Source organism: Scomber japonicus, chromosome 13 (genome assembly GCF_027409825.1).
Source record: "Scomber japonicus isolate fScoJap1 chromosome 13, fScoJap1.pri, whole genome shotgun sequence".
Classification (NCBI taxonomy): domain Eukaryota; kingdom Metazoa; phylum Chordata; class Actinopteri; order Scombriformes; family Scombridae; genus Scomber; species Scomber japonicus.
The window spans coordinates 27,077,923-27,101,342 of record NC_070590.1 but is presented as its reverse complement, the minus strand read 5'-3'; the positions used below and the strand labels follow the sequence as shown (position 1 = coordinate 27,101,342).

The 23,420-nt window shown below is 38.8% G+C and overlaps 2 protein-coding genes across 4 annotated transcripts; one reads left to right on the top strand and one right to left on the bottom strand.

Moving 5' to 3' along the window:
- Positions 1-1,701: 1,701 nt before the first annotated feature.
- crx (cone-rod homeobox) lies at positions 1,702-3,893 on the bottom strand. Of its 3 annotated transcripts, none has more exons than XM_053331842.1 (3): positions 3,775-3,893; positions 2,607-2,787; positions 1,702-2,337 (listed from the first exon to the last, which is right to left on the bottom strand). In XM_053331842.1, the coding sequence occupies exons 1-3, from the start codon at positions 3,891-3,893 to the stop codon at positions 1,702-1,704; spliced, it is 936 nt and encodes a 311-aa protein (XP_053187817.1). The 3 variants fall into 3 exon arrangements, with proteins under 3 accessions (XP_053187817.1, XP_053187819.1, XP_053187818.1); XM_053331844.1 differs by having other exon boundaries at positions 2,607-2,758; positions 3,797-3,893; XM_053331843.1 differs by having other exon boundaries at positions 2,607-2,795; positions 3,810-3,893.
- Positions 3,894-14,246: 10,353 nt separating this feature from the next.
- kptn (kaptin (actin binding protein)) lies at positions 14,247-22,991 on the top strand. Its single transcript, XM_053331836.1, has 12 exons — positions 14,247-14,654; positions 16,567-16,649; positions 16,740-16,824; positions 16,901-16,955; positions 17,450-17,528; positions 18,164-18,237; positions 19,163-19,269; positions 20,416-20,520; positions 20,633-20,696; positions 20,874-21,009; positions 21,612-21,785; positions 22,450-22,991. The coding sequence occupies exons 1-12, from the start codon at positions 14,453-14,455 to the stop codon at positions 22,600-22,602; spliced, it is 1,317 nt and encodes a 438-aa protein (XP_053187811.1). The 5' UTR covers positions 14,247-14,452; the 3' UTR covers positions 22,603-22,991.
- The last annotated feature ends 429 nt before the right edge of the window (positions 22,992-23,420 follow it).

Genomic DNA, 23,420 nt, shown 5'->3' with positions numbered 1-23,420 from the left:
AAGGTTATACAGATAGTGATAGTTTTCATCTATCTTTTCTAAAATGACAAAAAATCAAAAAAATCTAGCTTTAAATTATTTTGATATCAATTATTTTATCATATAAATTAGAAAGAAATCAGATATAGTGTAGCGTTGGAAAGGCAGCATTTTGCTATGTGAGTCCATCTACCTTAAAACACAAAGCGCACACACTCCGAATCAAATATTTCTACATGTATCTGATGTCAGTTTAAGTTTGCGTGGCAGTAATCAGGTCATGTCGGGATTACCAAATTGTCAGAGGAGTTGGGAGGGGGGGGGGGGGGGGGGGAGTGGTGGTGATGGTGTCCAAGAAGGGTTTGAAAGAAATGGGGTACCACCAAGATGACACAGAGAGATATGTGAGAATGAATAAAAGCAGCTATAGTTTAAAAAAAAGACTTTATTAAACATTGTGAGATGTTTTAGAAGAGGGATTGAGTAGGGGGAAAAGGGGGGAGAAGGGGGGTTGCATGCACGGGATAAGCTGGCCACAAGTAAACTGAGGAAGAAGAAGGCAGCCACCCTGAAGACAGAAGACAGGTAGAGAGAGAAAAAAGAGAGATACTGCAGACAGAATGAGGAGATAGAAAAAAGATGGAGAGAGAGAGAGAGAGGGAGGGAGGGGGAGAAAAGCAAAGAAGAAGGCGGGAGAGAGAGAGAGAGAGAGAGCCAGGAAAAGAAACTAAGGATGAGGCCAAGATGGGTGAGACACAGAGTGAGACAGAGGGGGATAGGGCAATAATCCTAACTAATTCACTTAGGGCATTGCTGAAGGGAGGCTAAGAGGATTGGGACACTCCCAGAATCAGATAAGCTAAAATAACCAAGATGGACCAGTGAGAGCCATGCAGGCCATATGACAAACATGACGGGTTCAAGACCTGACCACAACATGGCCACTTTACATCCACACTGTGTTCATACTGACCTCAGTTTATATACCCAAAAACTGAGTTAGAATCCCTAAAAAAAAAAAACCAAGCTGTAAACATGAATGGAAACTAAAACTTTCAAAGCACAGAATCTCAATGATCATCAGTGCACAAACGTGTAAAGAATAGATCACTTTAATAAGTCACACGACTAAAACAGAAGAGCTAAGTTTTCCATTAAAACAGATCAGAAGGGGATAATAATGCTAAAAGCTAACACTGTTTATTATATCGAACACAAATGCTCAAAAGTATCTAGATGCAACCAAAGTACATGTTTAAAAGAAGAATAAATAACTCGAAGAAGAAAAAAGATTCAACCCTGAAGGAGGAAGTGACCTAAAGGACTCCTGAGCTCCTTCCTGTCAAAGCAGCTCTTCTTTCACTCTATGACAATATGCAACATGAAAATCGAATAAGCTAGAGTCAAACAGTCATGTTGAAAAAAAGGAGAGATGGCTCAGAGTGTTTCCATTCGTAGGACTCCAGTCTTTCCTTACACACTTTTTTAAAGGCTTTTGTTCTCTTATTTATAACGTAGAGTGAAGAAGACAACAGATACGATTTGCGGTTCAGGCGGCATCAATGACAGTCACGGGTCCCCTCATCTCCAGAGTCGTTCAAATGAAATGCATTTTTCTACGGAGGGGGCCTTGATAAAAAGAAAATAACAAAACAAAATCTGCTTCACACTATCTGACATGGGACTCATCGACACACGAGTGCTTTCTTTTTAAATTTTATTTTAGAGGACCTGGAACTTCCAGGAGTTTTGGTCCTTGTGGTCGAGGCAGTCCATTGTGGTGAAGCCCAGTTTCCAGGCCTGCTGGTCCTTGTAGTCCAGGCAGTCAACCGAGGTGAAGCCCAGGGAGGAGGCAGTGCTGTAGCCCTGTGAAGACAGCGATGCTGGGGACTGGCTTAGGGAACCCCCCATTGAGGGTACGGTGATGGGGCTGAGAGCGCCCCCGGTGCCCGACAGCTGGGAGTGCATGGGGGATAGGTAGGCGCTGCAGTCCAGGCCGGTGAAGTAGGAGGTGGTACTGGCGTAGCCCTGGGTGTAGGCCGACGGCTGGCCGTAGCTCATGGGGTAAGGTGAGGGCCGCTGCATGCAGGGGGCCGAGGAGGCCAGAGGGTCTGGAAGAGGTGAGATGGCCGGGCTCCAGATGGACACGGCAGTGTTTCCAGTGCTGGAGCTCGGGGCCAGACTGGGACCTGACTGGGCAGAGGAGGGGCTGTAAGAGCCAGATGGGTTTGAAATGGGATCAGGGGCGCTTGGTTCCTGTGCTGGAGAGGCCTTCTTCTTGGGAGGGCGGGGCTTTGACTGGCCACTGCTCTGCTGCTGCTGCTGACGGCACTTGGCACGGCGGTTTTTAAACCAAACCTGAAGAGACAAAATAAAATGGTTCCAAAATGCACAAAAAAACAGAGAGCAGACATGGAAATATGCATGTGGTGTTGTAAAGAGGAGAGAAGTGTGGTGTAATGATGATAAGCACAGTATATAATAAATAAAGACACAGGGGAGACCATATATAGTGTTAAAGATGTGTTTAAAGTGCTTAAGATGCTAAACTGGTCAGTGTGTAGTGTGATTCTAAGAAACACTGAACACACTGTCCTGTGTCTTGGCTGTAGTCATGTCTCCATTACCTGCACACGTGACTCAGGTAGGTTGATCTTGAGGGCCACCTCCTCCCTCATGAAGATGTCTGGATAGCGGGTCTTGGAGAACAGCGCCTCCAGGATGTCCAGCTGTGTCCGGGTGAAGGTGGTGCGCTCTCTACGCTGCTTCCGGGGAGTGGCTGCAAACCACACAGACACAGTGAGGGGATTATTATACTCGCAGCGATAGATAGATAGAGGTCATGAATGATATGCACAGGTCACAATGAACGAGAAGGGTGAACATGTTATTTTAAAAGGAACATTACAACATGATGTAATGGCCTCTGTAGCAGATCTGTGTGAGGATGACAACAAATACAAATGTTGATGGAAGCTCTCAGCACAGGACTGAGATAGTGTTCATGATACTGACATTTTATAGACTGCTGCTGATGACTAATGGGGAGACAAAGAGTATTTGTTCTTTATATTAAATGCATATTAGCACATATATCAGTCAGTGCTTGCAGTTTTCTCAGAGAAGGAGAAAACAATTATTCAAATAATTTAGTTTGTACAGTCAAAGTCCATCAGCCTAATGCCTTGGTGTGTTTGTTTCAGAACGAGTATAGTGAGGTAATAGCATTTTCCGTTTAGTACAATAAATGTCTCAATCTACAGTCTGATTCTATGTATCTGAGTGAAATTGATGTGTCAAATTTTAAGAACGCCTGAGGGAAAAGAGACAAATATATATTTTTAAATTCAAATCTTAGTTGATTCCCGATTGACACTGAACTCAGGAATGAGCACAGATTATGTGTTTCCATTTCAAATAGCTCAAATGTATCTGCTTATTAACAAAGGTATCTGTGTATCAGTGATGCAGAAATTGAAAGATAAACTTTACATTAAATAATTTCTCATACCGAAAGTTATCCTGAAATATTCCGTTTCTATTTTGCTCAAATCAGCGTTTTTTTCTTTATATAATACATTTCATCATCTCATCGTTTTTATCTAACAGTTTTCAACAATTGACGAGCTCTTGTGAAACAAATAATTTTATCGTTCTTTAATTTATTATCGTTTGGCTTCAGCGTTACGCACCAGGCTGTGCGTATTTTACGCATCGTTTTGAGTCGAATTCACACTCTAAATGAGCAGAACAGCAGGAGACAAATGCGTAAAAGTATCAAAAAGTTGAAAATAAAAATATCTCAGATTATACTTACAGGGATAAGCGACGGTTGTGTGTAGCACATCCATTCCGGGTCCAGGCAAATTTAACCCGTTCATGGTGTAATGGGGTTGCTTTATGTAGGACATCATCCTTACAGCAGGCTTTTAAGTCCTGTCGTTGACTTGTCTGTCTGATACGCACAACAACAGCCGACTAGCTCAGAGCTCAGCTGGGGCAACAAGTCCGTGCGTCGGTTCCAACCCGCTGCGCAGAGGAGCGGGACGCGCCGGAGTTTAAAAGAAACACCTCAAAGTGATTTTTTTTTCTTTTTTCCACCTGCAGTTTCAGCTTTTACTGTGTTTCAGGTTAGCAGCAGCGCAGAGTGGAGCACACCGATCATCCGAAGTGCTTCTGCAGAGTCGGAGTTCACACAGTTAAGTCATCACACAGGTGAAGTGTGCACCAGATGCCTTTACGCCTTGGTGAGGTCGCTCCACTGAGTTTCTTTACCGGCACACGCTGCTAATTAGAGGGAGCAAGTGGCTCCAGCAAACCCCTCCCACTGCACACGCTCACGGACGCACGCACAAACACACACGCACACGCTGAAGTAGACAGCAACAGGCTATATAATTAGACAAACTGTACTCACACAAAGTTTATTCCAGACAAGTTGTAAACTATTTATTTGGATTCTAGTTTCTGATATAGATTCAAAACCCTGATACATAAAGAGACACAGTAAAATAATATTAATTAAAGGTCCATATTTATTTATTTATAACCTTTTATTTGAACAGGAAGGGCCATTAAGAGTAAACTCTCTTTTACAAGGACGACGTATAATATAATATTTTGACATTTTTAATGTTGAATTGACAATTTGAGAGCAGAAAATAAAAAAGAACAATGAAAATGATAATTATAGGAAGTATAATATTTAAGGAAATGTCCTTTCAGCTCTTATGTTGTCCTGTTTTAGAGTCTTTGAGCTTTCCGTCCTTTTCCCTATCCCTGATCAGTTGACCTGCATTCATACATTCACACATAATTGACAGATTACATTTATCTCCAAAACAGCTGTATACACACATGCTCCATTCACACACACACACACACACACACACACACGTAAACACCCAGATGCACAAAACCGACAAAGCTCATTTGATTTATCATAATATGCTTTATCTGAAAAGTAAGTATCTTATCTCCAGATAAAGGGAGGAAAGACAGAGCAATCCATTCAGTGGTGGAGCATGAAAGGAGGCTGGAGGGAACTATTGCCACACAAGAGGAGAAAAATGGACGGGTCGGTGTTTAGACTGAACGAAAAGAAAGACAAGAAAACAGAATGTGGCGAAATGTATAAGGTGGAAGCAGAGACGGCGTGGACGGAGGATTCAGAGCAGGGAGAAAGCTGCTGACCTGCACAGAATGGAAACTTCTGACTGGACTCAGCTTTACAGAGAAATGGAGGATGAAAAAACACAGTCCTACATTGTTTTCTTGGACTTACAGGGTTGGAAAAGAATAAGTTTAACAGTGTGTGTGTGTGTGTGTGTGTGTGTGTGTGTGTGTGTGTGTAACTTTGCATGCATTGCTGTGCACAGTACAGGTTTACATTACAGTCTGAAAGCTTTTAACAAACTTTCATCACTATTTTAATTGTGCTTGCTTTTAATCGATTCAAAATACTTTAATTTGGTTTGTCTTTTGTTGGTTAATTTTTAAAAACATTATTTTTTATTATATTGGGATAATTATTGCACTGTTATTCTGATGAGACATTGTAATAATTGGTCAAAATATGGATTTTGAGTTGAGTTTTTTTTTTTTTAAATCAAGTGTCTTTGTTTTGTTTTTATCTGGGGGGAAAGCTCATACAAAACAAACACAGTCCAGTTCATGTTGATGATGGCGATGCAATCTTCATCCAATGGTGGAACAGCTCGTCCTGCAGCTGCAACATCAAATAGGGAAGTAGGGAAGAGGACTGAGCTGGTTTAATCCCTGCCCTACTGTCCTTCCCCCTAAAGCTGGACTCATAGAGACACACTCAGAATGATGCAAGCAAGCCTTTTTTATTTTAAGACTGAACAGAGCAGTTTGTGCTCAACATTCTGACTGTAGGCCTGAAACCTCAGAAAGACAGGAAATAAGATAGAAAACAGGTGGAAGGAGGGGGAAGGAGCAGGAGAGGAGAAGAGAAGAGAAGAGCAGGTACACAGAAGGATGGGAGGGGTAGTGAGAGGGATGGAGGAGAAGCAGGTGAAGGGGCAGAGGGTGGGGGAGGATCCGCTTCTCGTCCCCACTGACACACTGCTGCAGTTAATCCAGATTAGAGTGTCTAAAACAGGTCGGCTAAATCTGCAGGCCAGCCAGCAATACAGAGGCTGCTGTCAGCCCCAATCACTCACCCTGCACACACGCACACACACACACACACACACACACACACACACACACACACACACACACACACACACACACACACACACACACACTGAAATAATCTCCTCTGTGCAAACCAGGTGCCACCAGCAGCTCAGTACAGACTGCCACAAACCCCACCAGCCCCCACTTCCAGTCCAGTTAGATTGCACACACACACACACACACTAGTCTATTACACCAAGCATTACATTAGGTGTTTATTAATTCTGTACTTTTACGACTTTAATGCCATTCTCTGGTGTGTGAGATTGTCCACAGAGGAGACAGACAGCTAATAGGTATGACACAGGTCTGCACTGAGATTCAGACCCATGACGTGGTGAGTTTGTGTGCACCTTCAGCCTGCTGAGTCAACATAAAGCCCAATATGACCTGCAGATTTAACATGTCCCGTGGCAATTAATCTGACCCTCTGAGGGAGGAAGTTGCAGCTGAACAACTGTAAATGATGGCTCTTGTTTATCTATTATATATCTATATCAAATGTTGCTCACGTGGCCATTGAGAGGGGTTTGCTGCAATTGTTCCTGTGATACAGTACTGGGACTGATGTTCTGCAGAACCTATGGAAAATGTATCACACAGCTATGATATTCTACCAAAACTGCATGTGTGAAGTAAGGTAATGAAAGGGACTTTGGGAAAATAATTTGAAACTCAGATGAAGTGGTTATTACAGAACATATCAAATACAACATGTATGGGTTATGCTCCATAAAAGATGATGGGGACACTCACCAAAGCTTAGGTACAGACAATGTAGTCTGGGGTCACAAAAAACACACAGACATCATGACACATTCATAGTGGGCATAACATGTTAATAGTTATAGTCTTGTTTTCCTCCAACATATCTTTATTTACTATTTATTTTATTGATACCTGATTCATACTGAAAAGTTATGCTGTAAGTCATGTTCAGTAATTGGTCATTTTCTTCTGCCTTAATGTCAACTACATTAATTACCAAAATTATGTTTGAAAATCAACATAAGGATATATAGAATTAATGGAAAGATATCAAGACTCAGTAACACGTTTGTCATATTCATTACTTCAAGGCTGGATTATTGCAATTCCTTATTATTAAAGTGCCCTAACAAGTCTCTAAAGACTCCAGTTACATGTGTACTCACAAAAAGTAGAAAAAGATATCATATTTCTGCTATTTTAGCTTCACTGCACTGGCTTACTGTAAAATCCAGAATATGATTTAAAATACTTCTCCTCACCTGCAAAACCATCATATCTCAAAGAGCTCATAGTACCCACCTAAAAAACCCCACTAGAACACTTGTGAACACTTACGCTTACTTGTGGTTCTTAAAATCACCAAGAGTAGAATGAGAGGCAGAGCCTTCAACTATCAGGCTCCTTTCCTCTGAAGCCATCTTCTAGTTTCAGTCCAAGGAGCAGAAACCCTCTCTACATTTACAAGGAGGTTGAAAACTTAGCTTATAGATAAAGCTTATAGTTAAGGCCAAGCAGGTAGCTCCTGGTATAAAAAGTGACACCATTGCAGAGGTGCCTTAAACGTGCATCAGGACTAGTTGCAAAAACAAGCCCAACTGAATGGAGGTCTGTGTGAAATTGACCCTACTTCTCACTTGATTTATAACTTCAGTAAACACTTTCCTCAACTATACTATAACTCAATCGCTGGTTTCAAGTCTTCATCAATATATCATGATATTCTGGTCCCAATGAAGCAGGGTATGCTTAACAGCGTGGCTATCTTGTGATTGACAAGTCACTATCACAGCAACAACGTTGATTACGTAATGTAACCATAGCGTACACCCCTAGATTTGCAGAGTCTAGTCGTCTCCATCGCTATATATAGTTCAGCAACCTTCTAAGACCCTCTGAGGAGTATTTTGAGTTTTTCTGGTTGGTACATTTGAATGTTTTTTGTTTAAATGGTTTTAGGCCTGTTTTTATAGGCATTATTACAGTTAACCATAGACTGTAAATGCACGGTGCTAACCAAGAAGCTAGCACTAGACTCAGCTCCACCCTCTCCTGGTCACTTCCATAAGATAATTTATACTGTAGTATTTTAACCTGTTCTTTGACGATCATAAGTATAAACATTTGTGAGCAACAATGCCAGAAGTGTTTCTGTGGCAACTTATAAATCTTCTGTAATTTATTTCTGATATTTCTTACCAATAGTCAAGGGGTAAAAATTATAACAAAGAGAGGCAAACTACATAGTTCCTTGTTTTAAGTGTTGGGGGCGTCCTGGTACATTATACATGGGATGTCAAAAGCCTGAGGTGATACATGTTTATGTGGATTGACAATGATGTCACACAGACTGCTGTTCATTGTTGTTATGAAGTACAATAAGCAGAATAGACAGCTGAACTGAAAACCAGAAGTGTCCAGGCTGCCAAGAAAAGATTTCATGTCCTGTCACAGTCATGAACTTTCAGCTTTGTTCATCAGTACTGTACTCTTTAATAATAGAATAGGTCCCTGGTAGTAAAAAAAGGGCTTCATATACTTGTGTGTATCAATACATACTGCAAAAAATGAAACTGTAATTTTTGAATAATTATATTGCAAGCAGTAATCTAAAGAAAAGATTCTATAATAAGGTTACATTATTGTATAAATTGTATATTTTCTATTATATGCCTGTATTACATTATCTATAAAAAATGCAAAAAAGCAGAACAATAAACCCTCTTCAACCCCACCAAAATCAGTTTTAAAGAATGTACCGTCCGTACCGTCTTCTTCCGCTTATCCGGGGTCAGGTCACAGGGGCAGCAGCCTAAGCAGGGAAGCCCAGACTTCCCTCTCCCCAAGCTCTGGCACTGGTCATACAGGGAACGGACGGCCCGTATTAGGGGGTCTGATACCCCGTACTCCCGGAGAACCCCCCACAGGACTCCCCGAGGGACACGGTCGAATCCAAGTCCACAAAACACATGTAGACTGGTTGGGCAAACTCCCACGCACCCTCTAGGACCCTGCAGAGGGTGTAGAGCTGGTCCACAGTTCCACGACCCGGAGTAGGGGCCCCCCCTGACCCACGTCCGGGTGAGGGCAACTGTTTTAAAGAATGTGTCTATACTATTTCCTTTTATATCATTTCAAGTATTTGAGGTGTATATTAATTATATATTTAGAAAATATACTTCACCTTGTATTGTTATTGTAGTACATATAGACTTGTAACCTAAGTGTCTGTACAATGTGTCACTTTAAGTGACTATGTAGTATCTCCATACGAGTTCAGTGATCATGCTTGGAAATCATTAAACAGAAAAAGCTTTGTTAGTCATTATGATATGAGGCTAACATAGAGACACATTAAAACATGTCAACTGGCTTGTTTATATTGTCTTACATGATAATATAAGTGATTTCTTCTTTGTCAAGCTCCCAGTGAGCCACATCATGATGTCAGATTACACTATTATGCAGATGATACACACCTGTATGTCTCTGTTTCACCAAACAATCCTGCTTCTTTAAGTTATGTTATTAGCGGTCTCACTGACTTCAATATTTAGATGTGTTTTAAAAGTTAATTAGCAGAAAACATAGATGCCACCTTTTCAAATTAAAAAAAGAAACCCTTTATTTAGTGTTTTACTGTCTGTCCAAGTAGATTATGGAAAGACAAGTTAATTTGGTTATTTTAGACTTTAAATATTTGTAATTTAAAAACAAGTTCACAGACACATATTTTTTCATCTTAGGAACATTTACAGAGTTAGACCATTTTCAGAGCAATGCTGAAATGCTGATACATGGTTCCATTAGAAGCTGCTTAGATTACAGCAACTCTCTTTTTAACCCTTCACCTTACCACGCTACTTATAGCACTGTATTGACTATTTGTACACTTTAGAATTTATTTTTAAATACTTCTATCTGTTTATGTAATCTTACATAACTTTCTAGCTTCTATACATCAGCAACAACGTTTTATTTTATGTTTCAACTTGAACTCTCAGATCATTCTCTGCCTTTATTTCAGATATAAAATGTTTTCCACAAGAAATCTGATGAGGCTACTTTCTGGATCTCAACATCTAACTTGCTCTGTTTTTTTTTTTTTTTTGAAAGGAATGTAATTCATATCTTTTTGATATGTAATTTGAAGGAACATTTCCTCAAATAATAAGTTTTTATTTTCAATATGTTTTGTCAATAATGTTTTATGGTATTGTTATAACATTTACTTTTTGCTGAGTTTATTTTGTGTTTTTTCTTTCAGATTTTTTGTTTTTACTTCTGTTTTTGATGTGCTGTGGCCTGCATGAAAGACATGAAATATGCTCTACAAATAAACAACATATTATAAGCTATATATTAATATTAGTATTATCATTATCAGTGAAGGGAGCATGTCCCTAAAGTGTATTTGCATGTTTCACATTCCTTATAAAACTACAGCCACCATAAATGTGAATTATGCAAGATACATGCGTGTGTGTTTGTGTGTGTGTGTGTGTGTGTATGTAGTGAGTCAGGAGTTGCAGTGTGAGGTGAGGTGTGTCAGTGTGGAGGATGAGTGATTACAGTGGACAGTAATCCTGCAGATGGATTAGCAGGTGGTATTAGGAGAAGTGGGGGTGTAGCACACTGCCACCTCTGAACTGTCACAATATGGAGCAGCAGCTCGCACGGCCTCACCTCCGTCTGCTTCACCCCAGCAAAACACACACCTGACACTGTAACAAACACACTGTGGAAAGGTGACAACAAGGACTGATTGCTTGGTGGGTTATGGAGCCAATAGCGTTTAAGTTGACAAAAAGCTGCTGCTGCTGCTGTAAGAGCAAAATCATGTTTATCACCACAAAGCTTGCAGTGTTGTTTTTTCTTGATTATGGCTTTTTTGAGTTACTTGGTTTTTAAAAAGTTCCTGCAGTTGAAGTGAAAGCATATTAGCTTGTCAAAAGTTGCTCACCTGCTTGGACTATTGTATACTTGTGCTACACCTTTCTCTATTTTATGAACCTTATAATGTATTACAGAAATTAGGTCAGGCCTGTATTCAAAGCTATGGTTGGGATGTTGTTCATAAATATATGAATATATATATTGAAACTGAATTTGAAGATGTTTGTTTCAACGATGACATAAGAATTTAGCCAGGAATTGTACATCTTATGAAACAAAGTTTTCTGTCCCTAAATAACATATAATCTCACTTTGTGCACCTGTTGCTATTATAAAAGCATAATGTACCGAAGGCTTTAAGATGTTAAGTGACCATTATATTGGAAAACCATCCCTTAATAATTATAATATGTCTTATAAGCAAATGTAGAAAACCTGGAAGTAAAGGTAAATGTACGTTATTTGTTACACATACAGTTGTACAGTGAGATTCAGTCTCTGCATTTAACCCATCCTAAGTACTAGGAGAAGTAGACAGCCACCATGCTTTCCCCAGGCACCAACTACAGTTCTATTTTAGTACCTTGGTCACAGGAGAATTAACCTATCGTACATGTTCATATATACAGTTCAACAGCTTGGTCAGTATCCGGGCTATTTTAAGAATTGGCTGCCTAACAGAAGCAGCACCTTTTGTTGATTTTGACGAGGTTCTTTGTCTGTTTCTTGCTCACTTTTTCTCAAAGTGTGATACTGAAGCGGTATCAGGTGCGGTATTATAGGTTCCTGCAGAAAAGCTCTGATATATGCTGCAGTTGATCCTACATGGATTCAGCTCACAGCTTCTGAATCCTCCAGGTTTTATGTTTTATGAGCATAAAGTAAGTTGTAATCCCTTCAGAGGTCAGAGCATGTTATCAGGCAGTGATACAAAGCTGCAACACACATTTAAGATATTGTTGCAAATGTGCTGTCAGGGCCACCGTATAATAGCAGCCCCCCTCCCCTTTTTTTGATGCTTTATTTTCTTAGCATTGGTAAAATTTAAAAGTATACACCAACCAAAATTAAAATGATTCCAACAGGTTTCATAGAAGAGACAATGGTGTCTTGTTTTTGGGAGCTACGTCTGACTTCTGAGTGACAACACTGTCCTAAAGGTTTATTTTGAATCTCAATTAGTTAACTCCAGGAAGGTTTAGCGACTACAGATCAGGTGGAAACAAAACTTGCTTTTTTAAAACCTTATTTAAACACATTTCATAGGTTTTTCTCCATGGCTGTCGATAGTGTGCAGTGAATTCCCATAAATTGTCATGAGTTTGGTGAGGATGAGGATGTCAGAGTGTTTTTCAGACTCACTGCAGCTAAAGGGGGAAAAGCGTTGGCCAGTAAGGCGGGCATTGGGTCAAGTTTAGGCTGAGCCAACATGACGCTCATCTCAAGCTGGTCAACAGACTGAGAGGGAGCGGAAGTTTCCCCCCAAAATCCTATGACGCCATTTTTGTAATTTATGTGCTTAAACCATGGTGAGAACCTAACAGATGTAGAGATACAGGGAAGTGAAATATTTTTAACTGGCTGCATTCGTGAAGAGGTTTAGGCTGCACATTTCTCAAGGACACCACAGCAGTTACCAGTTCATGAGATAAACTACAAATAGATCTATTTTTGGAGGATGGGACATGTACAAATCAGTATAAATTCAACAGCCTTTCACTTGACATTCGGTTTAGCCTCTTTACCTTCATCTCCTCTGACTTGCAGGAGGGCGACTACAGAGACAGTCAGTTCTATAAGTTGATGAGTGAGTTTTCACTGACATCTGGTGGACAAACTATATTAACTATCTGAATTTGTCTGGCAGGGTTGTGAATGTACAAATGTTGCTGAGTAGGCAGCCCAGGTGAAAATATAACTTTTTCAAATCATATTCTTCAGAGTGTAACTATGATGTGGTGGATTTTCAATGCATTCATCACACACAATGCCATGTTTTATTCATTTAAATGTATTATTTTGCAGAAGTATCATTTTGGTGCTTGTGTCGTAAATGTTTGTTGTGGTATCAGTTTAGTATGTATCATTTTGAACATAATTCAAATTCATGAAAAAAGGAGAATAAGATAAAAAAAAAACGTTATTGAAATTTGCATGTAGGAAACAAGGTAAGAGCTAGTAATAAACACAACAAAATGAAAAGTAAATGGAATTCAATCTACATACAATATAAACATTATAACACAGTACTTACACATCACACAGGACTTGTAGGTTGTAGAAATACAAAGGTTGGACAAAATGTAATGTTTCAGGTAGATGTAGCGGTATATATTAAAATTTTAGGTAAAATAATGAATGCAAAATAAATTAAATATGCATCAGTGTCGCCTGCATACACACACATATACACACACACATGGGATGGAGGAGCATATGGGATGGAATGATAAGGTGGACGTGAGGGGTCACAGCTGTTTGATCCTTTTATCACAGTTCTTGTTGTACAGTCTGAAGATATTAGAGATGGACACGACCAGAAAAAATAGAAGATGTTTATGTTATTGATAACAGAATGAGCTTGCTTATAGTTTAAGATTCGTGTTATCTCACTTTTGACGAGACAGGATGTATAATGTTAACCAAAATGTCATAAAAAAAAGTCTGTGCTTTGGTTTGGGATGTAACCGATAGTACCGGTAGATGGCAGTATAATATACATGATGCTTCAAACGTGTCAACAATTTAGACCATGAAGCAGAAAAAACATGTGCTGCCTTTAAGGAGCTCAGGTCAAGAGTCTAATATAATTTAATGTCACGAATTTACATTGTTATGAGCTGAAAGATGATGAGCAAATAATTTAAAAAAAAAAAGATAAAAGTCACTCAGTAAAAAGGTGAATGGATGTTGTGTAAAATCAATTTGCACAGAACTACTTTACAGCGAATGAGGATATCTGTCCACTCCACAAATGATAAGTTTATCGTTAATCCAAAACATAAACACAATGAAAATGAAAATAACTTGTTGAAGATACAAAATATGTATTAATTATATTTTTGAGTGCAGCTTTTTGTCATTAAAACCTGTTTTACTTCGCTGGATCGTTCGTGTACAATGATTATAATATATCCGATAAACTTGAACGCAGCTCCTCTCAAACCCGGATATTTTGCTGCTGTGGATACTTCAGTGAAGCTACAATGAGCTAGAAAAACATGTCGCTGATGAAAAATGTATTTTAAAATGTCTTTAAAACACAACAGTCGTTATTACTGAACGTCACAGTGAGTCGTCGGATGGAGTAGTGTAAGAGAGCAGCTAGTAAACATTAGTGTACTGTGTCAGTGTTACATTAGTGAGTGAAGTGTTACTCTGCAGGATGCTCAGAGAGTCCTATCCCTTCGTGGAGGACAGCTTCAGTCGCTTCCCGTCTCAGAGCAACATCTACGGGTTGTGTCAGGCCGGGGAACAGGAGCTGCTGGCCGCTACTCTCAAAGGGAAGGTGGTGAGCTTCAGATACCAGGAGCTGCAGCACAAAATCCGACCTGTGGCCAAAGAGGTGCAGTTCACCTACATACCAGGTACCCGCCACTATCACTACACCTGAGAACAGCTGTGATGACTGATACACACATACTGTATGAAGCTTATTACAGTAATATCATAATAGGATACATGGAGCCTGGCTCAGTTAGTGTAGTACACAGTGCAGTATAGAATAGTACAATGATGTATTTTATATGTTCATATCATTTATGTTCAAACTTTGTGCAGTGGACAACTTATAATGATAATAATAATAACAATACATTTATTTAGTATAACACCTTTCTCAAATAAAATTTACAAAGTGCTTCACATGAATAAAACTAAAGAGTCTGTCTTTTATTTACCTTTTACGGTTGTAATCTATTTGAACTTTTAATAAACCTCTTCTCTTAATGTCTCTTCTTTCTTTTAAATGTATGTATTTTACTTTATTTAAATAACTTTTTTCAGAAATCATTCTAATTTTCACTTGTGTACATTGGTCTTTTTTTTTCTTCTTCGTAATGTGTTCTTTCTTTTTGTTCCTTCATCATTTTTTCTTCTTTTTCTTTGTATTGTCCTCGGTCTACACTTCTGTCTTATTATCAGCTTGTCAGTCCACTGTGAAGCACTTTATACTACATTAACCTGTATGAAAGCTGCTATTTAAATAAAGTTTGATTGATTGATAAAAACATTACAAGTACAGAGATAGAAAGCATTTGCTCCAGTACTAGTTTGATGTACCTTCACTTCACTTGTGTATTTCCATTTAATACTGCAGCTTCACTACACTTCAGAGAGGAATACTGTTTATTTACTATTCACCTAATAGCTATTATTTCTAGTTACTTTGCAGCTTAACATGATACACATGGTACATGGTGTTCTGTATCGGTGGGGGGGAGGGGCATTATTCAAGGGGGGGAAACGGCTTTGACATAACACCAGCACTACCCAGAATGTATTGCGATGTAAACAACAATGGCAACCTACTGTATGAGTGAGAGGATTTTGCCCCCACCACCAATGTTTTAACATCACATTTATAAAGTTGATGATGACAATGATAATCTAACAAGGCCTGCAAGTCTTAATAGTCGGGTTATTTTTAATGAGTTCATTTTGACCCAACCTTCTATGATCAAGCGTCTCTCCTTTAGATAGGCCCCACGTATAATAATGCAATATCAAATGAAAACAATAAAAGATTGAAAATATCACAAACACAAATCATAGAGCGCAACAAAAAACACCCTGCGGAATGGAAAAGCTTACCATAGGGCATATTCATTTCTAATGAGATATACTGAGGTCTATATGACCACAGTGGTGGTCAGAGGTATAAATACTCAGAAATCATTTGTGTCCTATCCTATCATCTGTATAACCAGTAAACCAACATGAAAATCACTCAGACATCCATCAGAGCCTGAGGTCATGTGATTCTACTTTCACCACAGTGGGGCTCCTTCCTCTGTTGCAGGAAGCACAAATAATCTGATGCGTCCACTAAAGTTATTTTTCCAGATGTGCTTAACAGTGTAAACTGTGGCATGGTAGAAATACTCCACATGATGAATAACAAGTTGTACAATTCACAAGACACCAATTTTTGGATGTCCTCTTCATAAATTACATTTTGGACAAGACTTGGACGTCATAGCTCACATGTGATATAGATTATACAGAATAAGCACTGTAGCTGTTCCAATTAAGTAAATATTAATAATAATACAATAGTATGCTAAGAAAAATGATCAGTATTAATAAGAAATATTTCTAATTTTAGTTCAACTGTTGAGTTTTCTACTGCAAATAATTGGACTAAATCAACAGTCAGATGTCTAATCAGAGATTAAAGTGTGTTAGATGTCAGATTTGTACTTTTATTGTGATGTATGATGTGAAACATGATGTGTAAACTGTTGTCTTGTTGGTTTTGATCCTTCCTTCTTAATCTAGTTGATGCAGAGATTGTATCAATTGACGCCTTCATCAAGTCTCCACCCAAAAGAGGCCTGGTGGTGGGCATCACCTTCATAAAGGTATCATCATATAAAGTTCAGGAGTCACTTTACTGTACTGATTGTAAACACTTCTACAGTGATAGACATATTTCTTCTGATCTGCTGCAGGATTCTGGTGACAAAGCCACTCCGTTCCTCAATATCTACTGTGACTATGAACCCGGCTCAGAGTTCAACCTGGAGTCCATTGCTCGTGAGTGACACGGTGTCCTGATGCTGACTCTAACAGATGTTTCAACATGCTGATGTTAGTGTGTCTCTCTTAACAGAAAGTTGCCTGAATCTGGAGCTGCAGTTCACACCTTTTCAGCTCTACCATACAGAGTGAGTTTGCAGCTGCAGAGCCGTGACACACTGTTAACAAATCTACAACACATGATTAATGTCAGTTCAGTCAGTGTCATTCATATATTTGTTGTATTACCATTACTATTACTATTTATTGATTTATTTTTGTTAATTTGGTCAGAAACACACTGGTTGATTTTGGGAAGCCACTCCACCGAACTTATACTTTTTAGAGTATATGCATTTCTAAGGATATTTTAATGTGTGTGTGTGTGTGTGTGTCTGTGTATATGTATGTATATGTATATGTATATTGCTCTTTTGTGTGTAACAGGAAGTGTATGACCACATGAATTTGCAGGCTAAATGTGTGTTTTTGTCTGTGCTATTGTTATTGTGAAGTGACCTTGGGTTTCATGAAAGGCGCTATACAAAATAAAGTTATTATTATTATTATTATTATTATTATTATTATGAATTTGCCCTAGTAGGATAATGAAGTTTACCTTGACCTTTGCTTCCTCTGTTAGAGTGCAGTGTGAGGATGGAAGCATCGAGACGGTGTTTCTGCTCAGTGGACATGACCAGAGGATCCACCTGTACAAGGAGGTCAGATAAGACAGGGGTGTGTGTGTGTGTGTGTGTGTGTGTGTGTGTGTGTGTGTGTGTGTGTGTGTGTGTAGATTTTGATTACAACTTGAAAATGTAAATCCTCTCCTCCTCCTCATCTATGAAATACTATGTATATGCTTATGTGAATATATGTACTCATGTATATGTATTTTTTAACATCTGCAGTACCTTTTTAAAAGTAGACAATTTAATTAATTGATTTCAAAATCATTTCATTATATCATTTTTAATGATTTATTTATCTTTTATTTATGAATTCATTTGCCATCTGCAATAATTTCCACTGTATTCGTCCCCTCTGTTTGTGTGCAGATATGAAATGGGAACAAATACAGAACATGAATGATTAATCCTACTTTTGTATCACTTTTTACTATCAAAGTTCTTTCTTGATCTTAGAAACAGCAGCCAACAACAAGATTCATCCTTCTGACAAATAGAAGGCTCGTGAATTAAAAAGCATGAAAGGCACAGGAATGCTTTTTTTCATAGTGAGGAAGATAAAAAGAAGATGTTGATGAGTTTTGCTTATTTGTAGGAGAGACATTCATCTTGATTTATCATGCAAACCCCAGAGCATCACTCAGCCTGACTCTCTCTGTCTCCAACAGAACGCCTCCCTTCACCAGTTTGAAGAGCAGCCAGTGGAGAGACTCTTCCCTGAACTACAGGAACTGCCCAGCAAGTCAGTCTATGTGACCACAGCTCTGTTAGCACTCTAACTTATAGGATTATTCCCTGTTACATAATCAATCATGTAGAATATGACTGGTCTTTTTAGGCACTGACTACAATCATAATCTAATTCATAACAAGATACCAGTGAATCTGCTTACAATGAGAAGAGTCTGCTCCTTTGATTTTGTGTTACAATAAGAAAAGTTTCTTGACATAAGAAGACTAACAGATATATGGTCATAACATAAAATGTTCCCTTTAAAATGCAATCATTTTGTATGTAGTGATGACTAGAAAAATGGCTCACAGTAGTAGAAACAGTATTTTTTTTATAGAGTGAAAAGGATGTCGTTTAAACTAGAAAAAAATCTTGTGCAAATGTATTTTTGTCATGGTGTCAGCATTATTAATAATAACAATAATAATCTTTATTTATAGAGAACTTTTCTAAACTTATGATAAAATAATGCTTCACATGGGGCATCAAATGAAAACCAGCGGGTCATACCAAGCAGCAGAATTAAAACACCCAAACTGTAAAACAATTACATTAAGATTGAGTACAGTGCAAATGGGCAACCAATAAAAATCAACCAATTCTATCAAATCTGTAAAACTTGAGCAATCAGAACAAGTTAATAAAACAAGTAACAATGTCATCAGTAAGATTCATAAAACCCATAAAAACCTGTAAAAATTAGTGGTCCAGCCAGTTAATAAGATAAAATAAAAATGATATTATAATAAAATATTGAAGTGCTCTTACATAAAAATATGTCTTAAGAGGTGGTTTAAAGAAATCACTGAAACCACTGATCTGATTTCCTCAAGCAGCTCGTTCCGGAGTTTTGGAACAATAAGCTGTTATATGTCAATAATCGAATGTATGATCCCTAACTCTCCATGTTGGTGTTTCTCCTCCCTCTATGCAGCGTGTTATGGTTGGATGTGTTGAGTATACCTGGTGGCCGGAGACTGTCTGCATTCGGCTGTCAGAACGGATTCGTTGGACTGGCTCTGGTTAACCAGACTGGACCAGGTGAGGCAAAGCAGAAGAAGAAGAAGAAGAAGAATGTCTCAGTGAGATTCAGAGAAAGTGATCTCAGTGATGTCATTCAGCTGCTGTACACACCTGCCCCTTTGCCAAGACTTCCATGTTAAAATACTCAGTTTATGTGGTGTTGAAAGTCCACTATGCATTTATTCTGGCTGATAGACAGAGCTATGTTAGGAATTAGGTCACCGGACTTCATATACTTATAAGGATGATAAAGGGGTCCCACCCCAGCAGATGCAACAAAACTATCAGAAGATTCAGCAACATGTCAAGTAGCCGATTCAGAAAAAATTGCTATATTTAAATATATATCCAATAATAGCTCATTTCAAAGGAGCTTTACACTCTTTGTATTCACTTGTTAATGATCAGTGATGAATATGCAAATGACGAGACTACAAGGCCAGTAATGGGGGGGGGGGGGTCTCAAGAAGGAATAATAACATGTTTTCTTGTTCTGTTGTTGTGGCCGTCCTGCTAACACTGTGTGAATGCAGCATGTATCCGATCACTCCTTTATTCACTGTACTTCTTTTTCTCAGCCCGGTCATAGCAGGGAAAGCACAGGTGTTACTATTAACATGAACGATGGCTGTTGTGTTTAAGTGTCTCAGTAAATCATGACAGTGTGAGAGTGAGCCAGTATGTGCAGCCTATAACTGAAGCAGCTACATGGAATTCAGCCATAATTAATTGAGGTGTCATGAGCCAAAATGTGGGGGTATACCAAAGGTGTGTGTGGACTTTAAAGAGAGTATATGAAGAAGTCAATTCCTAACCAAAAGACATGGAAGTGTATGGTTAGAGTTATTGTGCATCATTGAAACAGATGGAGTTTATGAAGATCAACATGAAGCCTCATCTATGCACTCACCAACAACAGGGGATTCATGAAGATTACAATATTGCATCTGTGCTCTATGTCACTTTGTTCATAATGTGTTTTAATATATCATGAATAGTGTCACATCCTTAACTATCATAGACAAAGTTCTAATTTTCTGTCTAATTTTTGTCATATTTGAGCATGGAAACAGGTTTTTAAATGATAAACATATACAGTATATACATGGTGATGATATAGGACTGCATCTATGTGTGTTTTAATGCATTGTGTGTTGTTGTCAGAGGTTTTGCAGAGCTGGCGGGTGCAGTTCGACAGTCCAATCTCCATAGTGCTGCTGTTTCCGCTCAGCTGCCAAACGGAACCCAACCAGCCTGGTGTAGAGAAAAGTACGTTACTGCTCTGTTGTTGTACTTTGTTCTTTTGTGTTTTTACAAGCAGTATAACAGTATTATGGTTTGGTCAAATTCAAGAAGTATGTTTGGTTGTTCTGTTTTTCAGGAGTGGAGATGGAAGGATACAACCTGCTGGTAACCAGCACTATAGAGATGGCAGTTGTCTACAGGTCAGCATCAGAAAGCTGCGTTTATCACTTGGTTGTCTGTGCTTTCTCTCACTCTGTTGTTAAGAAAATGTCAGTAGGCTGAGGTCAGAGCTGTGTGTGTGTGTGTGTGTGTGTCTGTGTCTGTGTGTGTGTGTGTGTGTGTGTGTGTGTGTGTGTGTGTGTGTGTGTGTGTGTCAGAGATGTGCAGGACCGGGGTTTGTCTCATTCGACGTGCCTCTCAGAGAGTGATCAGTGGGACGCGGTGCTCTGTGCTCTGGTCATTGACCTGGATTTTGACGGGCAGAAGGAGGTGCTGTTGGGAACATATGGACAGGTCAGAGCACGTCTTCACCAATACACTTCATTATCATCATGTTGTTTTACCCTTCATCATTGTTTTACCTATTCATTCTAAACCATGTGTTCTGTCAGTCTGGATATGAGAATATAAAATACACTCTATATTCCATGTTTAATCCCATTAAATTCCTGTGTCTTATTATTCTTACTATAACTCATAACTCATCACCAAACAGTTTGGCTTTCTATAAGAAATGCTCTGTTATTTATATTTGCCTGTAGCCTCTGATTTAAAGTGTGTGGCACCCAGTTGGAATAAAAGCAATGTCACATATTTTTCTTCACCATTCAAGATTTATTTTATTGAGGGACTATGTTTAGCCACGGATTCGATGCGTGTGAATATTAACAGCCGCAGGATGGTGTACTGTGTCTGAGACTGGCTCAAAATAAACCATGGTGCCCATTGATGTGTAGTAGTAGTGTGGTAGTTTTTAGGCAAATGTTTTGATCTTTTCATGAGATTTGTCAGTTATAATAGTAATGTAGAATATCTCTAGATGAAGCCATTAAGTACAATGACATGTTGATGTGGTGAGATCTTAATAACAACAGTGTTACCTTTCTGCCATACAGGAACTCCTTTGTTACAAATTTGGGGCGACAGGAAGCAGAAGAGATGGAGACTTTCAGCTGCTGTGGAGGCGGAGCTTCAAGAGTCCTTTGCTGTCCATCATCTACTTAGACTTGACGGGGGACGGTTTGAGGGAGCTGGCTGTCCTCACACTGAAGGGACTGCATATCTTACAGGTACATAGCAGAAGACTGTCCTAGCTGTTAAGAGATCTATGATGCTTACAGCTTCTCAGGCTGTGTGTATCTCTGCTGATGCTGCCATTTCTCTGCATAGTACGTCTTGAACTGAGAAATGATGGTATTTCACCTGGAGATGTGAGTTGCTGACCTCTAGTGGCTGAAAGCAGATGTTGCAGCAAAATTGAGCTTTGTTTAAAAGCCACTCACCTCTTTCTCCTCTCCTCTTAATCTTTGGTGGCCTGTAATTCACAAACATAAACACATCCCATTATTGCAAAGGCCACTTATAAAATAGCAAACTAAAACAGACACTTCAGTTTGAATAAATACTTTAATAATACACTTTTTGAATATTCTTTTTGAACCATTTGTCATAACTCACACCATTACTCACCATTAGAAATTGACCAACAGGCCTTACAAACCCACACATAGATTATAACCACCATCTGCTATTGAAAATGACACATCTCACTTCATCATCTTTTCAGCTTTGTCATCCTCACACATCCAAAAGCAGCTCATCACACCTGCCACAAGACAACCTCTGTATCACATCTGTAGAGATGCTCAAATGAATCCAGCTGACTTCCTCAAATCTGTTTCACATACTGTACATCTCATTTTATGTTATTTTACTTCTTCTCTGTCCTCTCAGCATAGTCTCACCTACACCGCTGATTTGGTCCTGGAACGGCTCACCCAGAAGGTGTCAGCGCTGACTGCCGGCTCTGAGCAGGACTCAACCAAAGACACTGAGGAGAAGGATGCTCCTGTAAAGAAAGAGGAGAGCACAGTTGTCACACCATAGAATTAAGAAAGACAGTGTTCACCTCTGGAGTTCCAGTAGTTCAGACTGAAGCTTTCGCCTTATTTTAAAGATGCAATGTGAGGAATTTTCTCAAGGGAACCGTATTCCTGATTAGTTACATTTATAGCTACTATAGTGAGAAGATCAAACATCACTTTCACCAATCAAAAAATAACACTGAGGAGACTGTAAGTGATTGTAAAAGAAAAAAACTGATGAGTTCAAATGAAACGAAGCAAATACAGTGACACTTACTGACCTTTCTTACACTAATCCCTTATCTGTGAGGAGGAGTAAGCTCTTTGGAATTATGTAATTATGTTGTAGACTAGTAGATGACGCGCTGTAGATATTGTACAGCAGTTTGAGGATAATAAATGACACATTTAGGTCATTACATACACTCTTTGTTGTTTATCTCCTGTGTTGTCACTGTGTTTCCCCCCCTTTCTACACTCACTTTGAATATTGAATTTCAAAATGTTACTTTTAACAGGTTTGACACAGTTGTATTTGATCATTCTGAGAGACTATGGAGTCACCTGTTAGTAGAGAATTCCAGAAACAGGTGGGACCACTGTGGAAAGATGTCAACAGGTAAACATGAATGGTTTATTTTTACATACAGGAAAAAAAGATTTTAAGGCTGAACATGAGAGCAGATGATTTAAAATAGACATATTAAAGTTCTTAGTGTAACATTATGATACATGTGTTATTTTGGGGGGCTTATAATAAGATCAATGAAATCAAAAACTAGAAAAATGAGCCAAAAGAATTAAGGTTAAATCTTTCAAATAAAAAAGGTTATATTAGAT

What these genes read in the sequence shown, in the direction of transcription:
- crx (XM_053331842.1), bottom strand. Translation starts at nt 3,893, where the DNA reads ATGATGTCCTACATAAAGCAACCCCATTACACCATGAACGGGTTAAAT. An exon ending in AAGTATAATCTGAGATATTT is followed by an intron (nt 2,788 to 3,774) that starts TTATTTTCAACT and finishes CGAGTATAATAA; the next exon opens with TCCCCTCACTGTGTCTGTGT. An exon ending in TACCTGAGTCACGTGTGCAG is followed by an intron (nt 2,338 to 2,606) that starts GTAATGGAGACA and finishes TTGTCTCTTCAG; the next exon opens with GTTTGGTTTAAAAACCGCCG.
- kptn (XM_053331836.1), top strand. Translation starts at nt 14,453, where the DNA reads ATGCTCAGAGAGTCCTATCCCTTCGTGGAGGACAGCTTCAGTCGCTTC. An exon ending in GCAGTTCACCTACATACCAG is followed by an intron (nt 14,655 to 16,566) that starts GTACCCGCCACT and finishes TTCTTAATCTAG; the next exon opens with TTGATGCAGAGATTGTATCA. An exon ending in TTTCAGCTCTACCATACAGA is followed by an intron (nt 16,956 to 17,449) that starts GTGAGTTTGCAG and finishes TTCCTCTGTTAG; the next exon opens with AGTGCAGTGTGAGGATGGAA.